The following is a 19,836-nucleotide window of genomic DNA, read 5'->3' as shown; positions in this document are numbered from 1 at the left end:
TTTTACAAGTTCCAAAAGGAAAAAAAATGTAGACAAAACAAATAATATCTAAGAACTCACTCTTTTGTATTAGGAAAATTGATAGATGTTCCTACTAACCTTCTCCCTAACCAAATATCTTGAGTGGAATAATCCAAGTTTAATGCTTAATAAATTAATTTGGTTGTAAATGAAAGATCAATGAACTGTGTTATTGCTTAACCATGGTAAGATATTCATAGGCTTGTATCATGGTCATATGTGGATATGATTTTGTATGACATATATTACATAATAAAAATGTTTTAAGTAAAAGATGAACCTTGCGAGCAGTGTCTGATGGTATTTTATTTAAATGATAAATTATTAAATGTTCACTCCCCATGGAAGCTTCTTAAGGAAAAGTTAAAACTTTGAATATGTTTTATGGAAAGAGACTGACTTACTACAAATCATTACATAACCTCCACCTAACAGTCTTCCTGGTCATTTTCATATGGACCAAACATTCACTCTGAGCTCAGTAACTACTTGTTTCCTCCACATTTTGGGAACTTGATATTTCCCACAAAGTTTGGTAACAGTGTCTTAAAGTTGAAACAACAAAAGAACTTTGCATTAATAAAGAGAGTTTAGAGTTGTAGTCAAATTTGGAGGGAATAAACTCCCATTTTTCCTTATACTAAAAGTCTTTTCATATTCATGTGTCTAAGTTCGATAAAGTCTCCTACTTTGGGGAAAAAAATATAATGTTCTGCAGTGTCATTTTGCATACGAAAGCCTGCCAAAAAATTCAGTGAAAATATTCAATTTGAAACTTTAAAAAGAAGTGTATTCTATTTCCACTATTCTGGGTGCTGAGCGACGTTAAGAGGGTCAATGACAAACTAAACGGTTTCTAAGCTCAGTGTCTCTGAAAGCTGAAAAACTGTAACGTATGAAGAACTAGAGAAACTACAGATGGGAAGCCTCAAAAAGAAAAGGCTTGGGGCAGGGGTGGGCATGGTAATTTTTTCAGATTTAGCACTGGGCCTGGTCAGAGTAGATAATCAGTATATGCTTGTTGAACGAACGAACAAATGAATGAATGAATGAACACATAGAGGAGAAGCAGTAGTGTAGAAGTGGGAAACAGTATTCCATGTTCCTCACAGAGCAGTTGATAACAGAAAGCAGGACTTACTTATCTTTGTATTCCTGGTATTTGATACCATGCCTGGTACACAGATGGTACTCAATTAATACCTAACTGGCATTTGGTTCATTATATTTAAAGCAGTCCAATAGTCCAATAGAACAGGCTGTGTGACAAATAGTGAGCTCCCATTTCCTCAATACACATCTACTATAGGCCCAACCAAGCAATGGAGGGAGCCTGAGGCTAGATGACCACCAGCCAAGAAGTTGAAAAAAGACTTAGTCTCTCTCAGCACCTCAAAGATCCCTTTCAGCATTCAAACATCAGGATCCTATCTTACACTTTTAAGCAAGTGAGCCTGATAAAGCCTGATAAACCTCACATTTTTCAGCCTTGTATTAGGACCCCCAAATGATTATCGGGACGTTAGAGGTGACAATGCCCCCAGCAAGGGGAAGAATTCCCAGTCTGAGAAGTACAAACTGTAATTGGCATAATTAACAGCTCAGACTTCCTTCTAGCCAGCCTCTTCTTCGGGGTTCTGGTGTCCCCAGTGCTTACAGAATATTCTCAAGTCAGTATGCTGCACTGCCTTAGTCTCCTTGCACATCCTCATAGGAAAACAGATAGCACATCAAAATGCTCCCACATGCACAGCACAGATGCATATTTGTATGTCTCGTAGACAGTATTTTTCCAATGTTAGTCACAATGCATTAGTGGGCCATTAAGTTATCTTAGTGACTCAACATAGATTTTTTTCATCAATAGAATGAAATGGAAAAGATGGAAATTTTCAGAATGCTTCATATACATAGGTGTACGCTGTCTCATGAAGTCTGTTATAAGTATGTAGATGTTGTTATAGATACAGTATCGAACATGTAAACTGAATTTGTTACTGTGGGTTGAAGTCGAATAAGTTTGCAAGGCTCTGCTATAAAAAATCAGGAAGGCAATGATAGTTAAGAGTAAGGACGTTAGCATCAGACTTAGTTTGATTTACAATCCTGCCATTTATGTGCTCAATAATCGTGGGCATGTTGCTTACCCCTATGTGCTTGCTTCCTCATCTGTGAATCAGGGAGGCTACACAATACAGTGCCTGTTATCCAATAAAAGCTCAATAAAGGACAATTTCAAACAGTGTCCTGTGAGGGACATCCAACTCTATGGGGCAGACCTGGTTGCTGCAGGTCGCATGACATGCAGACCTGTAAAGAGGAACCACAGGATGCACTGAGAAAGGAGTCTCCCTTACCCCCACAGCATGGTGTTTGGCTCTTGAATACCTGTGTTAGAGTCTTACAATTACAGAAATAGCAGACAGCAAAACGTTTTAATGTTGGACTAAAACACAGGGGATTTCTTTCTCAAAATAGGGCTCAGCCCTGAGGAAACCGTTTTCTGAAGCTGCTGGCCAGCAACAGCACAGGAACATCATCCCCGCATCTCGGGCCAACACGCAAGCCCCAGCACTGCTGCCATAGTTCAGGCAGAGGATTCTGGGCAAGGGACAGAGTTCTTCACTATCCCTACAGACCCTAGATTTCCAAGGAGCTCAGCTCTCACCAGCCCACCCCTTCTTCTTCACAGGGCAGCCAGTCAGTAGCATCTACATCAGGGACATTGCCACTGGAACTAAGAACTCCTGTCATCCCTGTCCATCTCCATGGGAAAGGAAAGATTAGCAAAGGATTGAGCCTAGAAAATGAGACAGTACCCCAGAACAGGGGAAAACAGACACATGCGAGGAGCCAGGGAGAAAAACCCCCAATGCAGGCAAGAAATGGAGGAAAGCAGTGACAAGAAGAGAGGCAAAGAAAAGGAAACTCGGGGATGGGGGTGGGGAATAAACAAAAAGGCCAAAGGACAAAGAGGAAGATTTTTTTAAAGAAAACGAACAAATAAGTATAAAACAAAAAGGATAAAAAAGAAGTAATGGAAAAAACTATTAGGACAAGACACCATCCTTAATTCCACGCTGCTTTGTGTACTGTTCCTTCAGAAGAAGTGCCCAGGCAGGGAAGGGAGAAAGGAAACAGGGGTCCTCTGAATTCCAATGTACTTCCCCTCCTCGTGAGTCTGGTCCTCAGCCTGACTTCCATCAAAGAAACTCAGGACACAGACTCAGGGGGCTTTGGAGAAAGAGGCTTCAAGAAACACAGATTCCAGCTGAGCTGGAGATAAGCATACCCCATCATGCCCTCCACTGTCAGGTGCCGTCTCATGTCTTCCCAGCCCTGAGCCCCTCCCCGAGAAATATGGCTTCAGCTGCCCAACAATTGCTATCCATCAGACTCTGGTGTCTTGTCTTTCTCAGAGAGTCCCGTTTCCTCACTGCCATATGTTCCACCTTGCATCAGACACATTTGAGGATATTCAGGTATTTTTCTGGTGGCCTATGGGGCTCAACTCCATTTTTGCATTCCAGAGAACTCTGGGAACAAGAACAGAGGCCTATAACATCTCTTGACCTGGCCTCATGGGAATGACTTGGCTTATTTGCCTGTCTTCCAGTGTTGCCCCCTCCCCTTGAGGGCTAGGAGAGGGTTTGGCCTGGCTCTCTCTCCCTCTCTGGGCTACTTCTGTCTTCTCAAACCTCGGAATCACACAGAGGCAAAACAAGTGCTTGGAGAAAATGACCTAACACAGTCCCTAATTATTTGTGAGGGGCTCAGCCCTGGACCAAGGGGGCAGCCTGACCTCGTATCCCTCCCACCTCTCACTCCAAAGTGTGAAGGCTTGAACATATCATGTCATTTCAGCTAAAATGAGCAGGAGCTAAGCTTATTATCATTTCTCAACACAAGCTCTTGCAGCAAACCTGCAGGGATTGCTCTTGAGGGTGAAAAAGGAGAGAAGTGAGAACTTCACAGGGAAGAAACCACCAGTCTCGGAAAATCTCCAGACTGTGAGACCCCATGGGCCTCCCCAGCTCCTTGGGGAGGAGCAAAGGGTCTTAACAGGCAGGCATTCTGTGTTGAAACCCCAGTGTCTGGGGACCAGACAGAGAGTGGACGAAAGGGGAGGAAAGCCTCCACTTGGTCAGGCAGGGTCAGAAGGAGATGAGGTGCAGAGCTAAGGCCTCTGCTGGGCCTCAGGCCTGCAATCTGGGCCCAGAGCAACTCCTTGCTATGCTGTACCTACTTGCTGCCACGTTCACTCCCCAAAACCTGAGATTTTCCCCTTAAAATAGAGATTGGGGATGTGGGAATCAGTCTGACCAGTCAGCCTGGCTCAGGTGGTCATGAAGTGCAGCCTAAGTTACTCAGGGCTCCTGAAGCTGCTTTTGAGGCAGAAATACAGAGCATCTTTGAGCACTCCTGCTCTGTCTGTGGGAAGGTGGGCAAAATGCTCAAAATAGAATAAAAGCAAGGGTCAGGACCCAAAGGGGTCTCACTCCCTGTTTCTCTGGACTCTCTGTGGGGTGCCTGTGTGCAGGATTTCTGCAGAAGATAGTCCATTTTGTTAAGCCTTTGAATATTCAAATTGAAAGTACCGCGCAATCATTGATTGTCAAATCATGGGTTTCTAGAGGTTTTAAATACTTGGCATGAGGGGGAAAAAACTCAAACCTATACCCGAAGGTATAAAACATTAATTCTGTTTGTCTCCTGCTCCAGGAACCTGGGTGCAGCTGGATGCTTTGTGAAACTTTAAAAATGTTGCATCTCTGCTTCTCTCCTTGCACAGGAGCTCTCCTAGGCACTGAGTCCCTGCAGCTGCAGCATCCAGCCACGGACCCAGCTTCTGCTGACCACCATGTCGGGTAACTCGGCTGCTTCTCCTGGGGTAGGGTCACGCGGGCCAGGGGCGTTTTGATCTGGGTGTATTTCCACATCTTTTCCTGCACAGAACAGAGAGGCACAAAGTCAGAGCATGCAAGGATATGCCGGGGATCGTGTGAGAGGGCACGGGCCACACTGTGGCCGCTCCCACTCGGCGTCTGCTCCCGAGAGCAGAGGTCCAGTGGCGGAGTTGGCCGCTGCGGACGTCCGCGTACCCCGGCCCACCACCCGCCCTCCCACTTTGCCACAGCTGTGACCCTGGGACTTCGCAGCGCGGATTCTGCGCACCCAGAAGCGGCGGCGGGGGGAGCTAGAGGCTCACGGTGAGCCCGGGACGCGAGCAGGGCGCGCGGGGCGCACAGAGCTAAGCTGTGGCGGTCCCGGTGCCGACCCCGAGCTGCCCCCGCAGCCCGCGGAGCCGCGAACCCGGCGAGGAAAGCGGGGGGAGAGAATGGACCGCGCAGAGGGCGCGGCGCCCAGGCCCTGCGGGCCGAGCACGGGATTTCCTGCGTCTGGGAGACAAATAGAGCATCCTCCTTTCCTGGGGAGACCCCTAGCTCCTGGGTTCTGGCCTGGGGGCTCCCTGCTGTCCAGCTGCGGTCTCCGCAGTGACCAGGCGAGGCGCTGGCGGCCTGGCACAGTCGCCAGGCACATAGGCTGGTCGCACGGCCGCCACAAGGCGCGGCGCCCGGCCCCTCCCCGCGCGATTCACCCGGCGCTCACTCCAAGGTCGAGGTCAGAGTTGGAGTCGCACTGGGCTCCTGCGGCCACCCCCGACCGCGAAAGCTCGCCGGGCGGGACCCGGTGTGATCTTAACAGCCCGACCTACTCACTGCGGCTCAGCGGGGCCCACTGGGCCGCGTCTGTCCCGCTCCCGGCACGCTGAGGCTCCCTCCCCGCCGACCCTCCGGCGAGCGCTCGGCTGCCCTCCTCGCCAGCCGGGACTGTCCGGCTCGGCCCTGCCGGCCCGGAGGGCGGCCCTTCCGGAGGGCGGCCTCCCAGCCGAGTGCGCGATCCTCGGGAGACCCACACGGCTTTCCCGGAACTCGCGCCGCGCCGACCTAGGAGCCTCTGTGCGCCGCTGAGAAATGCCTGCACCAGAAAGGGAGGGGGTGGGGAGAGACGGGAGGAAGGGGAGAACGGGAGCGGGGCCTACGGAGGGAGGAGGAAAAGAGAGAGAGCAGGAAAGGCGGAGGAAGGGGGCCAGGGAGGGAAGTCTGAAGAAAAAGATCGACGGGAAGGAAGGAGGGAGTTCTTCGGGTCTGGGCCTTTTACTGGGGTCAGTCTGGCAGATCCCTCACCGGCCCAAGTATACAGCTCGCCCAACCCCACAGCTTGCCCCAGGGCTGGCTTCCAGACCAAGGGCAGGTAAAGGTCGGAGCCTCCCGAGAAGCTACACCTGGCCTGGTGGAAAAGGAAGGGACTCAGACCTTGCGTGGGAGCATCACGGTGGGGTGGGCTAGGTCGGCTGCTACAGATCAGAGAGTGCCCTTGCTCCAAGCCCCCACCCCCGCCCCTCCCCAGGCCCATAATACCCTGTCCAAGGCCGTCGGGCTGGGCCCAGATATCCCCAACTTAGTCAGCCAAGGTGGCAAGCTCCCCTGGACTGGTCTCCACATTCCTGAGCAGAAAAACCCGTGTGCTATTGGTCTAGGCATAGGACCCAGCCTGGGGTGGGTGCTCACACAGGTTTCCATATGTTCTGATTCCCACTGAGTAGCTGCAACATGCCCAGCTTCTCTTCACGCCTTCAAGTTTGATAAATTTGAATTTCTTTCCCACTTGTCTTTTAGCATTTTCTCTGTGTTCTCCAAACCTAGAAACCTGGCCTTAGATGCCATGGTCTATAAAGAGGACTCCCCTGACACCCCAGCCTGACACCCAAACTTCACATTTGACCACTGACTCACTCGGTTGCCTTTCCCCAGAAAAACCAAAGGTGTATCAAGGTGTCCGGGTGAAGATCACGGTGAAGGAGCTGCTGCAGCAGAGAAGGGCTCACCAGGCAGCCTCGGGGGGAACCGTAAGCATAAACCCTTCACTTACTCCCAACTCCTATACGGCCTCATTCAACCCTGCATCTGGGGAGGGGTAGAGGCTACCCTGGGCCCCAGTCACTAACCCCAGACCTGGCCTTCCTCGGGTGTTCCTATAACTTCAGTGCCCAGCTTCATCCCAGTTCACCACAGGAAGCCACAAAGAACAGCTGCGGCATGTTGTGGGGCTCAGGATTTGGGGGAATCCCATCCTTCACTGATCCTAGTTGAGTATGAAGGGCTTGTTGATCCTGTGCAGGGAGAGGAGCAGCCAGCAGGTAAGTAGGTTGTCATTCTGTTAGGAAGACAGTGTTTGTGCCCTCACATATGCAAAGAAAATCTCTCCCAGAAACTCACTTCATTTCAGGAAGCCCTTCAAAAATAGAATCTCTGTGAAACAGCACCCCTTCCTTCCTCATTCTTCTGGAATAAATGCCTTTGAGGTCATTTATCTATAAATCGCCAGTTACTAAAAGTTCCCAATGGAAAGGGGCCATGTCTGCAGAGGAGACAGCTTGGAATATAAAACCACATCCTTAAGCTATAATGAAGCCTCAAGTAGTTCCAGACTAACACAAGATTGACCTGGGCTGTCATAAGTGTTCCCTGCCACTTATATGTGTCCTAAACCATAGTGCTACTAAGAGCTCTCAGGGTAACAGCAGAATCAAATAAACTAGGTCAGGTCATCCTCCAAGAGAGGGCAATTCATCACCAAAAGCCCTTGATCCTACAATTGCTTGTGGTTGGTTTGGGCGTGGATGTAGGATCTGATAGCTGGGGCCCACATTGCCAATGTCAGTTTTGGTCCTATCTCCAGCTTAGGGTTTTGTGCTGGTGCTGTTTGTGTGCAATACACGACCTCATAAAACGGGCCTTTGTGGGAAGAGGCAAATGATGTAAGGGTGGTGATCATAGGTTCTAGAGTGGACTGGATTCGAAGCTCAGCACCTCCATGGTGTATATCCTCTGAGCAAGTTACTGCGTGTCTCTTGCCTCAGTTTTCTCATCTTCAAACTGCAGATAATAAGATTCTGTGAGGGTTAAATGAGTTATTGCATATAAAGCACTTAGAATAGCACTTTCCACGTAGTAAGTGCTCAATTAATGTTAGTTATCATTATTATTTTTGAAAAGCAACTACAATAAAATTACGAACAAGGCTTGAAAGCCAGCTATCAATAATGTTCATCCACACCCTTTGCCCAGAGTTTAAAGTTCAGGTGTGAGCTTGCTGTGATATGGTACAAACAGCACAAATTTTACATTTGCTGGAGAGCTTAGTACCTCTATATGCAGAATTTCAGCTAACAATAAAACTTCCACTTGTAGAGGATTTTACAGTGGTTCTTTTAAAGCATTTTTGCACACTCATTATTTCATTTAGTTCTTATAATAACCAGGGGAAGTAAGTGAGGTCATGGTATGCCTCTATTACAGCTGAAGTTCAAAGTCTTGCAGTTATTGACAGTAGAGTTAAAAGTAGAACCAAGGTCTTATTCTTAATACAAAAAAATTCCCACCTATTGGCTCCCTAAATTCATCTTTCTGCAGATCCAGCTGTGCTGAGCAGGAGTCTGATAGCCTCAACCATCAACCCCTTCAATTCAGAGATAATTATAAAATTAATAAAACCAGGAACAAGGGAACTGGGAAATGCTTCTGGAGCAAAAATAAAATAAAATAATCATCAAGATGTTCATAACAAAATGTAATCTTTCATTATGGAGCTTTGGTACATGGTAGAATTCTGCTTCAGCTGCACCTGTAGAAGTCCCACTGGGCATGGCGATTTTATTGCTGTTGGCCTCTTACAGGTTGGTTTGGCCACTGTTCTCCTGTTAGCTAGCTGCAGGAAGAAAGGCAAGGGTTAAATATTTCACTTGTGTATCTGTTCCCTGGGGAGATTTTACTTATCTCAGTTTTTCTGAATTCCCCCCGAGAAATACAATAAAGCAGTACTGCTGAACCAGTGCCTTGCAGAGCAAAGCTTGCTCTCTACTTCGCTTCCTTGAATATTATATCTGCCTCTGCCTGGAGTAGCACACAGATGATTTAATTACAAGAGCCAGATGTAAAAATCCCTCCCTGGAAACCATCAGAAGGATCTGGGATTTCAGGAAAACTGTGAAGGTATGCTCAGTAGGCAAGGATGGGAACACCAGGGGATAATGTATGCCCGCTTCTTGGTGTAGACTCTTCCAGTTTGACAGAGATGATCTCCAACTTGATCAATGGTTGAAAGACACCTCTAGGAAGCTTTACGCCAAGGAGAGAGTTAATTTTATCAAATATACAAAGCAGGAAGAAATTTATCTTAATTTATAAAGTCAAAGTAGTATCCACAATTTGAAATTTTAAGAAGCCAATTGTGAATGGAAGTTATAGATGGAGACAAATATCAGGGTCTCAAACAATGCCAGGAGAAATGTGTGCGTGTGTACATGCAGGATTTCTAAATTTGATTTAAAAAAAGAAACAGAAAACAAAAAAACTTATTTAGGCCAGGTCAATTTGCAAACAACCCTACATACACACACACACACACACACACACACACACACACACAATTCTTTTACCTTTAGGATAAAGGGAAACTTGATAGTACTTATCAAAAGATATAATTGACCCTTTTTATAACCATTAAGTTTTTTAACAGCTTTGATGTGTTTTTTAAACTGTAGATTGTGGATTTTTGTGCTGTTTGAAATCTAAGAGAGGTGCCTTTCTTTGTATTTGTGGAGCAAAGTAGAAAGTGAACCCATGACTAGAAAGATAATATCAAGTAGGATATTGTAAACATACCTGAGGGAGATAAGGTGGGGAAGCAGACAAACAGACCATTCCGGGGGAGGAATGGGGTTAATGAGAACTCTACAATGAAGCAGAGTTTTTAAAACCCACTCCTTCCAAGTCCTATAGCTCAAGCTGCAGCCAAATATTTGCATGAAGAGCTGGTGAAGGATTCCAGCTTCCTGGTTCATGACATTACAGCATGGATCATTTTCAAAATTAACACCACCTCCTGTTTCAGCAGTGGCTGTGCAATCTCCCAGTGGCTCCATGTACGGGAGTAAGTATACCCTGTAACCCGAGAGAGCAATGTGGTGAGCTCAGATTCCCAGCACAGAATCAAAGACTGATGCTGGTCCCTTTAAACTTTAAAGCCACCACCTGAAACCTAAAGAAAATAATAATGATAAAAAATCTAAATTACTTGGTTAGTAATTTAACTCAATTTAACTAGAAGATACAAGTGCTTTACTTTAAATAGTTAGAAGGAACAATCTCATAAACTTCAAGTATTTAAATATAGTAGTAAAAAAAGTAACTTTTATAAAAATGAGTAACAAACATACAAAGAGTTGAAATATTTCCTGACCATTAACTAGAATATAGATAGGCTTCAACTCTATGACTAGAGCTTTAAGTAAATATTTTCTATTTTAATATTTCATAGCTAGTAAGAACATGTGAATATTTTGAGCTATCCACGATTAACAAAGTTAGGAATTGTGTCCTTCAGGGAAAACAAATTCCTAAGACTAAGCAGCCAGATACTATATGAAAATTTTGAAGAAAATGATTGACTTGGTCACAGAAGTTAAGATTAAATCAATGTAAGTCCTTATTAATTTTAAATTAAATAGTTTAATATGCTCTTTACTGGATTGGTTTTTTTTAATTGTTACATTTCTCTAATGTAAAAATCGTTTAAATTAAAATTTTCTCAAAATCAATAGCTTTTAAAATTGAAGTGGGAGGATCTGATACTGGAAAAAAAATCCCCAAGCAAACCTAAAAACTGAATCTAAATAAAATACAACATTGGTTGTATTTAACGACAGCAGCTGTTTTTAGAAGAAAGAATCTGGCTTACCTTAAAGCAGAAGGCAACATAATTCACATCAAAATGTCTTAGCTTTCCCTATATAGAACTTTGATTTCGCTTTGTTTTATGGTCGTATTCTTGTTTTGGCAGCTGTCCGGAGAGAATAGTATCCACCTTCCAGATCCAGTCACAGCATCTTCTGCAGGTCAGTACAGCCAGCATTATAATTCCCTCAAAAACTCTTTCAAAAGTCCATCTCGAAAGTCTTTCAATGCTTGATTCAGGGGTTAAGATAGGCACCACCATTTAATTGCAATCCAACCAATCAGAAGGTGAAATAGGCACAGTGACTCCTGATGGAAGCCCCGCAAGGAAACAAAGTGCGAATGTTTTCTTCTTTCTAAACTGTCTGTTCTCTGCTGTCTCGTCTGTCCTGAGTTTGTTCTTCTCATTTATTCCAGTCCCTCATCTCCAAGTAACTAAACTAGACTCAAAGATCAGAATTGTTTTTAGAAACTTGTTATCATTTTTTAGTGCACCATTAGATGGAATAGAGGTCCTGGAATTATGCCTTTGCTTTTCTTCAGTCAGTTTCTAGCCGACAGGGGCTTCCCTCCTCTTCTTTTCTCTCTTCCCAGAAAGCAGTTCAAACAAGTGTAAGTTTTCTCAGCCCAATATGAATGACTCTATTACATAAACACTCCTACCTATGTCACTCAACAGCTAAGAGTTTAAAGAGGTTATATATAAGGAAACATGCTTTTATGGTAGCTCACCACTGAATGTTCCACTTTTACTTAACCTCAAAGGAACCTTGAGATTTACAAAACTCCAGTGTTCTGTCGTTCCTCTGATAAACACACTCTAAACTTATCTCCTTTGAGCATTTAAGGATAATAACCACAAATTGGGCCTATTAATACTAAAAAGGAAAAGGAGTCACATTTTCAGCATTGTTTTTGTTTGGTATTTAACAACGTATTTTAATGTCATTATCATATTAACATGTTCCCTAAGAAAGCACTTTTACGTTTTGTAATTTAGAACAAACAGTACTAATTTGTCCCCTACATTCCTGGTTTCTATTTTATAATTTGCATCGCCATTTATATTATATCACTCCTCAAAATTTAAGTTGCTAAGTAAGTGTGAAAAGTTTAGTAATAACCCTAAATTAAGAGGATTACTTCACATGACATCAGAAGTTTTTCTAAAGGCGCAAACAATTCTGTAAGCTACTTCTGAGAGGTTTACTTAAACTGTCGTAGGGGCTAGATGTGGATGCTTTTTATGGTCCAAGAAAGTAGAGGCTTGAGCATTATTTGACTGTGACTGTTGGACACAGGTTGGATCACCATTCTTTCATTTTCGCCCTAGCCACATTCACAGCCAATTTCCACATTATTAACCAGATTCATTTCACTGGAACTTGAATTAGCTAAGGCAATGAAAAACAGGCAGATTGCCTGCCTGTTTACTTTGGTAGAACTTCTTAAGCTTCCTTTTCCCTTAGCCCTAGTAAATACTCAAATTATAAAATAGAAATTCATTGAAATCAATTAAGTGCAATTTTTAAACAACAAAAAAATCTTTTTCCTTTCTCTTCTAGGACTGTATTTTGAACCTGAATCTATTTCTTCCACGCCCAATTATTTTCAACCCCGAGAGTTTTCCAGTTGTGTTTCTTGTGAAGAAAACCCAAGCTGCCTTGACCAGATCTTGGATTCCTACCTTCAGACAGAGACACACCTGGACCCTTTGCTCAATTCCATGCAAAGTACTTCACACTGTTTCCCAGACAGCTTCCAGACTGCCCCTCTCTGCTTTAACCAGAGCCTGGTAATTTATCTCTGTTCTTAGCAAAACCTATTTATTGCTTACTATGGGGTAATAATGCTTTGTAAGAAAGTCTGCATCATCTCGTGAGAAATCATACAAACACTATCAACAAGGAAATCATCCAGGAAGGAAGCAGAGAACCATTTACAACTCTGGAGGTAAAAATAGCCACACATTTCCCAAGTCCTATGCCAAGTTGGTGTGGGGCAATAAAAAGGTTTCCTGGCAATATATACTTAATGTTTTTAAATTGTAAAGTTAAGACATCTACTAAATGGAAATCACTGATTTAAACAATGGCCCTTGGATTTGGGGATTGTTGAAAATGGAATTAAGGCTGTATCTACATAGTACCAAATGGTCATTCTGATAAGTGGGGTTTTTTGCTTTTGTTTTTTGGGTTTTTAATGCTCTTTTTCTTTTTCCTTTTTTATTTTTTATTTTTTTTTTAACATTCAATTGGCTCTACTAACTGGTTGTTTTGGTCTGGTTTAGTAGACACAAGAACTCATTTGAGTCTGAGATGGTCAGTAAAAATGAAGCCCTAATTCTTGAAAGAATTTGGATGGTCTGTTCTTGATGGACCTCAAATGTTTGAAAATGTATTATTTAAAATGGAGTAAGGTTTGCATTAGTAGATACTAGTTGTTTTAGATGTCTTTTAGATACTCATATCATTTTTTAAAACCTTAAAATAAGTGTTTTTAATGTAAATACTTTTTTCTTTTGGTTAGTCAAAAGTCTGTAGGTCTCAGACTACTTTTAAGGGAATAGGAAATTAACACCACAAAATGTGGACACAGAGCCCCCAGTCATCCAATTCCAATCCAGTTTGCAAGTTAGGCTTTCTCAGTAACAATTTTAGACCTACTTAAGAGAAAACAGAAAGTACCTTTCTCCTCGGGACAAGACTTTGGTGACTGTAAGAGTATGTTCGCATCTTGGAGTCTCCCAGACACTGGATCATTGAAGATCCTAGTCCTATCTGAGTATGTTCACCTTGTTCTCCATAGCCAAGGGTGTGGAGAAACATCCAAGGTGCCACCTGCAGCTTATATTGTGGCACACAGCAGGATTTGGTGTGCAGGTGACTTGAAACACAATGGGATTTTGTGGTTTAAGGACAAAGCATCCTCTAAAGTTTGGTTATAACAAAGAAAGCCAGTGAAGCAAGGCAATTAATTGTTGGGAAAGAAATACGTAAATATAGAATGTGGTATCATGAAATCAGACGATCATAAAATAAAATTACTTCTGCAGACTTGGGCTGGGTTGGGTGTTTTGTTGTGTTCTTTTTCTTTACCCCTAATGTTCTTAGTCAGAGTTAATAAATCCACTCTATTCAGTTCTCTTAATCCTATCTAAGTTATTAAGCTCTTTGTTCCTTGGTTTTCATTTTTCTAGACCCCAGGATCACCTTCAGATTCCTCCACTCTCTCTGGTTCCTTAGACTACAGTTACTTGCCGGCTCAGCTACCTTCGTATGCTCCGGAGAATTACAGTTCTCCCCCTTCTCTGGACATCAGAAACTGTGGCTATCCCTCAGAAGACTTCTCCTACCCTCACTTGCCCTCTCACGCCCAGTACGACTGCTTCTCCTCAGCCACCACCTCTGGCTGCTACTGTGCGTCCTGTGAGGCAGAACACTTGGACACCATCAGAGAATCCGAGTATTTTTCCTATCCCAGCACAGACTATGTGAACTTTGCTCCCTCAGCAGCAGCAACCAGTGATTTCTATATGAGAGAAACAAACTGTGACATCTGCTATAGTTCATAGGAGTTCATTAATGTGGAACATGGCATACGTGTATGTTTCTACCGCGCCAAGTGACAACTCAAAATAGGCAACCTATGAACAAAATATCCCAGGCGCAGTTTACATGTCACAGTTTTCAATTTTCTGACGCTAACTTAGGCATTAAGATGAAGTCCTCAGACCCGTCCTTGTGCCATTCCTATTTTGTATGCTTACAGTTAAATTTTTTATAGGGAACATTCAATTGTTTTACTTCACTGTGTAACGAACAAATTCTAATTTTTTTACTAATAAATAGTTTTGTATTATTAAATGTTGGCTTATTTTTTTTTAATTTTGAATAATGGTTTCCAATTTGTTTGAATAGTATCAATTACTTCTGGAAATCACTAATTACTTTTCAGTAGTTTAATCTCATTCATGAATTTAAAATTATTTTAATGTGGCGAGGTGCCTTGGCTCCCATGAGGATGGAGGGTACACACACCTGTGATGGCAGAAAAGTGAAAGTCAGCCTCACCTTTAAATGAGGACATATGTATATCTTGGAGCAACATCACAGAAAGACATTAATGAATCATTAGTTTCTCGAATCTAACATTAGTCAATGAAATATTAATATGACCAAAAAGCACATCTTACCTACAGCAATATCAACCTGTAGATAATTCTTTTTTATTTCCAAAGTCTTGTTTTGTATACTTTCTGGGCAAATATTTAATCTTCTTTCTCCTGATGCCTGCTTTGCAGTTGAAGTTTTAGAATACATTGTTACCTTATATTTCTGAATGTCTGCTTTAGATCCTTAAAAATGCATTACTTGTATTTACAGATTGATTTATAGGATTGGCCATGTTATTTACAACTGAATTTCAGAATTTACTTCCTCTATTAATCTATTTGAACAAGCCCAACTTTTCAAGGTGAAGAGAGTTACTTAAGCTACCTATGCTAGACCATATTGTTAAATCCTGTTTGCTGAGGACACTGAGTAAGGCACAGGACTTAATCCCTGCAGTGAAGTCTGGGAGGCATTGTCCATGTCCCAAGGTTCAGCACAATGATAGCAATACTGGTACCACTGGCACTGGCCAGAGCTGCCATTTTCTGAGCCCTTCCTGTGCAAGAATTGTCTAAAGGTTTTCTCACACGTCATCTCATTTAATCTTCACAACAACATTGGTAGCAAAATGAGGAGTCTCAAGTTCAGCCACCTGCCCAAGGTCACCTTGCCAATAAGCACCCGAACTTGTATCTGAAGTACATCACAGATGTGCTTCTTTACTCACTCTCTGGTGAACAGTTTGATCCACTGTTTGTGAAAGACTGTTCAGGAACCTGTAAAATCATCCCCCATTAAACCCCAACTTCCTCTTACACACAAAGTTATGTTCTCATCACAACTAGTCAGAGCTCCCCAGAGGGGCTGCACTGTCCAGAGGCTACAAAGATACCAAGCATAAGAGCTTTCAGAGACCCCCACTTTGGGGACCAAGGCCAGTGACCGACTGCCACTTCAGTTGGCTTCTTTCTATTGGAGGCAGATATGCTTTCAAAATGACACTGCCTGATTGTCCCCTTCTTGGGGACTCCACTAAGGCTTGGGCAAACAGGACAAGTTGCAACCTGCTTCATGGGATAGATATGCCAGGAAAAGAGAACAATTACTGCCTTTCGGAAATGCCAACAAAACTAAATTTTTAATAGTTTCAAACTAAATTGAAACTGGCCTGTTGTCAACAAATACCCATTCACACAGCCCCTGCATACCTGCCACCCACCCCCAAGGGGCAAAAAGCAGACAACAAAAAGATGTCCAGTGGTTGGCACCAAAATATCCCTTTCCTAGATGCCTTTTTTTTTTTTGATCCCCCACTTGTATTGTCTGCCTTCTGAATCAGTTATCTTGTAGCTCTAAGAGAGAACATTTCTACCTCTTTGTTTCCTGTTCTTACTTCACATGTCCCTGAGTTTTTGCCTAAACTTAGTGTGGGAAAGATGTACAAAGGAATGGGCGTTAGCTAGATTAACTTTACCTGAAATTGGTCTTTACGATATTTCTTAAATTCGGACCCACAGCTCACCTGGCACACACTGAAGTCCATGCACGCTGCCCACCCAGTTTCTCAATCACTACGACGCATACAGAACAGCGCAGGGCCCCTACAGCAGCAGGTAAAACATCTGCCTGCAGCACTGGGACAACCTAGAATGCCTCTCATCAACATATACCTGGGAAGCTATAGAAAAGATAGGTGCCTGTGCCTCAGTGTGAGAAAGCCTACGTCAGTAAGTCTGGGGAGCGCCCAGGCATCTGCATTTTTTAAATGTACCTAAGTTGATTCTGATATAGATGGTCCTCTGTCTACATTTGAAAAACACTGACATATTCAATGTCCACATTGTTCACTTGTAGGACCTAGCAGCACAATAATAACAGCTTACATGAACTAAGCTCTTTCTATGGGCCAGTGCTGTGGGCCTTATCTCAGTTAATGCTCAAACAACCACAGAAAATAGATACTACTATTGTCCTCATTTTAATTGATGATGAAACTAAAGTTTGGAGAGATAAAATAACTTGCCCAAGATCATATAACCTACAAATCAGAGTGAGAGTTCTCCAATTCAGGCTGTCTGATGCCACAGTGTGAATGAACTTCCAGTAGCCTCAGTAAACTTTCTATGCGTTATACTTGCAGGAATTCGATCTTTTGCCTTAAAAGTCACATGGATATCTGTAGCCAGGTCCTTATACCACAGGGGCATTTAATAAGATTATCATGGAAGTTCAAATATATATATATATTCAGAACCATTAGAGAGATTAATAAAACAAAATAGTGTAAGTGCTTACCACATGCAAGATTAATTGTATGCCTTCAAAATACAGTCAAAGTTTAAAAAGGATGTGATTTCAAAAATTAAAACTTGGAGAATTTCAGTTAGGATGGGCATGGACTGATTTTCAAACACTTGGGAAATTTAAATTAGAGGTCAACCCTTGGAGGCTGAGAGAGATAAGATCAAAGAAAGTCGAAGGTAATAAACATTTGGAAACTATTACCTCAAGCAATGGCCCATCTTGGCAGCTGACCTAAGGCTGCAGGTGGACATCAAGAAGAAAGGTATAGATAAGCGTAGCTGAAATGATGGAGCTGGGGCGGGGGCAGGGAGATGGGAAGGAGATAGAGGTGGAGTGCTATCTTTTGATAAAAAAATGTTTTTAAAAATCATTATTCAGCCTAGAAAGACAAAGGCTAAAAAGAGAATCAAAGCCAATGAAAGTGTGAATAATGTAATTTAAAATAAACATGATTTACCATCATTTCTCAATCCTCAAAACCTAGGTCACCCCCAGTACAATTCCCAGCAGGGTTGCCCAGGAACATAATTAACCCTCACACTGCCTCTCTTCCTCTTACAGATAAAGGGATGACAATGTCTTCCCTAAAAATCAGGTTTGGTCAGGGGACATCGCAAAGACTTGGGGGCTGGATTATAGTGTGGCGGGGAGAGGGGGTGGAACATTCGGGGACAGGTGGCTCTGTGCTTTAATGGGCAGCGTAATTGGCCCCATTTCTTATGCTCCCATAGGCCTCTGAGTAAAATGTAGGGACTGAAGGATGGACAAATCTGAGAAGACACAGCTCTGCACGATAACAAAGCATCAAACTAATTGAGGACAGGAATCTGTCTAGAAAACAGTTTCTCTTACTTAATATGGATGGAGAACATGTGATTGGTCCTTGGGCAATGTGAAGAGAGTGTGTGTGTGTGTGTGTGTGTGTGTGTGTGTGTGTTCCATCCATTGCCACCTGGATAATCCAGAGGAAAGAGGAGACATCTGCCCTTTAGCCTGCCAAGATCGGACCTGGCATGCCAAAGATCTGAAGCCATCATCTCCCTTCCCCTTTGTACACTTCTTGGTTGAATAAGCTAGATTTTGAGAAGAGCTCTGCTGTGGGTTACTCCAATCCTAGGATAGCCCTGATGGGGGGATAGGGTGAATCCTAGGGTAAGATCAATTTAGGGGTAGGTGACACTTTCTGTAAAGGGGGGTAGGGTGAGAATCATGGTTGTGCAAAGAAGTTGACATTCTCTGAAAGGAGGGCTCATCAGGGGACATAAGATCTAGACTAAGAATTGGGATACATCCTCAAGTGGGCTCCCTGTGAGATGTTTGATTTGGGGGTGCTTTTCTTTTGGGATGCGAACACAGTCCCATTCAGTGTTATGTTTGAATTTTTCTCCTCCCACACTGTAACTTCTGTTGGTTAACCGTAACTGTGCAGGAAGTCTGGTTTCCCATAGAGCTCTGGGTAGAAGTACAGAGACTAAAATGAAGGGATTTTAAAGGGAAGCATGTCTGGCCCAGTTCACCCCTCTCTGCTTAGACATGTGTGGAGCTGGTAGCATTTATTGCAAGGACTTGTAGTCCCGGGCAAACAGGAAGTGATCTGCAGCCCGTGAGTGGTGGCCGAGCGGAGGCGAGAATCCTGGGGAAGGGCACTGATTGAGAAACTGCAGCTCCAAGATACAGCTAGAGGATAATGCTTGAAAGTGAAAGAGGCTGGAGCCCAGGTCACTCAAACAAGGGGTAACTTTAGGACAAATAAAAGAAAGTTTTTCTACAGAGGGTAATAAACTTAAAAAAAATATTACCCCTGCAAGTAGAACATTTAAATAGTTTCAAGAAGGGTTAAGATTAATTTGACTGATAATATTTTAGGGCTGGAAAGGGACCCAGAGATCATCTAGTTCAGTGGTTCTAAACCCTGGCTGCACATTACAATCACCTGAGGAGGTTTTAAAAAACATCGACGTCCAAGCCCAAATCAATGAATCACAATCTCTAGGGTGATTTGGGCATTAGAATTTTTTTTAACTCTTTATTTTGAAATTATAGTAAGTTGCAAAAGTAATACATAGAGTCCTATGTACCCTTCACCCAGCTTCCGTCAGTGGTGACTGACATCTTAAATAACTATAGTACAATATCAAAATCAGAAGTTGACACTGGGACAATGCTGTCTACTAGGCTACAGATTTGATTCCGTTTTCACCATTTTTTTACATGCGTGCATTTATGTGTTATCGGTGTGTGGGGGTTCTATGAAATAAGCATGAGTATTTTTTTTAAATCCCCTGAAGATCCTAATGTTCTCATCCCAGAGATGACAACTGGTGTTTCAGTCCCACCAACCTGCATTCCACGGGTGAGGAAATTGAGTCCAGAGTAGCAAAGTGACTTGTCCCAGGACACCACCATGTTTCAGTAGGGAAGGCAGTGATGTCTTAGTCCAGTGTCTTTTATTGTTCATAAAGTTGTTACAGGGCAACAATGTGCTATTGAAAACGAGCTGATTGTCTAAGGGTTGAAGCAAGAGGTAGAAGAGTTATATGCCTAATTTTTGAAGTTGTCTTAAGAGACAAACACAAAAAGACTTTGGTTTCCAAACT

The 19,836-nt window shown here is 43.1% G+C and overlaps 1 protein-coding gene and 1 long non-coding RNA gene across 3 annotated transcripts; one reads left to right on the top strand and one right to left on the bottom strand.

Moving 5' to 3' along the window:
* Positions 1-4,867: 4,867 nt before the first annotated feature.
* Positions 4,868-14,686, top strand: POU2AF3 (POU class 2 homeobox associating factor 3). 2 transcript variants are annotated; one of them, XM_074335512.1, is made up of 5 exons: positions 4,868-4,889; positions 6,837-6,931; positions 10,927-10,981; positions 12,386-12,615; positions 14,020-14,686. In XM_074335512.1, exons 1-5 carry the CDS (start codon positions 4,883-4,885, stop codon positions 14,392-14,394), a joined length of 762 nt encoding a protein of 253 aa, XP_074191613.1. In that variant the 5' UTR covers positions 4,868-4,882; the 3' UTR covers positions 14,395-14,686. The 2 variants fall into 2 exon arrangements, with proteins under 2 accessions (XP_074191613.1, XP_019570861.2); XM_019715302.2 differs by lacking the exon at positions 4,868-4,889 and having other exon boundaries at positions 6,134-6,931.
* Positions 8,643-12,292, bottom strand: LOC141572187 (uncharacterized). The gene is made up of 3 exons (XR_012497398.1): positions 10,825-12,292; positions 9,750-10,028; positions 8,643-8,793 (listed from the first exon to the last, which is right to left on the bottom strand). It is a non-coding gene; the product is annotated as an uncharacterized LOC141572187 (long non-coding RNA).
* Positions 14,687-19,836: the final 5,150 nt, after the last annotated feature.

This window comes from Rhinolophus sinicus, linkage group LG06, assembly GCF_036562045.2.
Source record: "Rhinolophus sinicus isolate RSC01 linkage group LG06, ASM3656204v1, whole genome shotgun sequence".
NCBI lineage: Eukaryota > Metazoa > Chordata > Mammalia > Chiroptera > Rhinolophidae > Rhinolophus > Rhinolophus sinicus.
This window is presented reverse-complemented; position numbering and strand designations above follow the sequence as displayed.

Bases quoted from the DNA above. Each gene is read 5' to 3' on its own strand.
- POU2AF3 (XM_019715302.2), top strand. From the start codon at position 6,743: ATGCCATGGTCTATAAAGAGGACTCCCCTGACACCCCAGCCTGACACC. The intron at 6,932-10,926 runs GTAAGCATAAAC...TTGTTTTGGCAG, and splicing joins AGGCAGCCTCGGGGGGAACC to CTGTCCGGAGAGAATAGTAT. The intron at 12,616-14,019 runs GTAATTTATCTC...TCATTTTTCTAG, and splicing joins TCTGCTTTAACCAGAGCCTG to ACCCCAGGATCACCTTCAGA.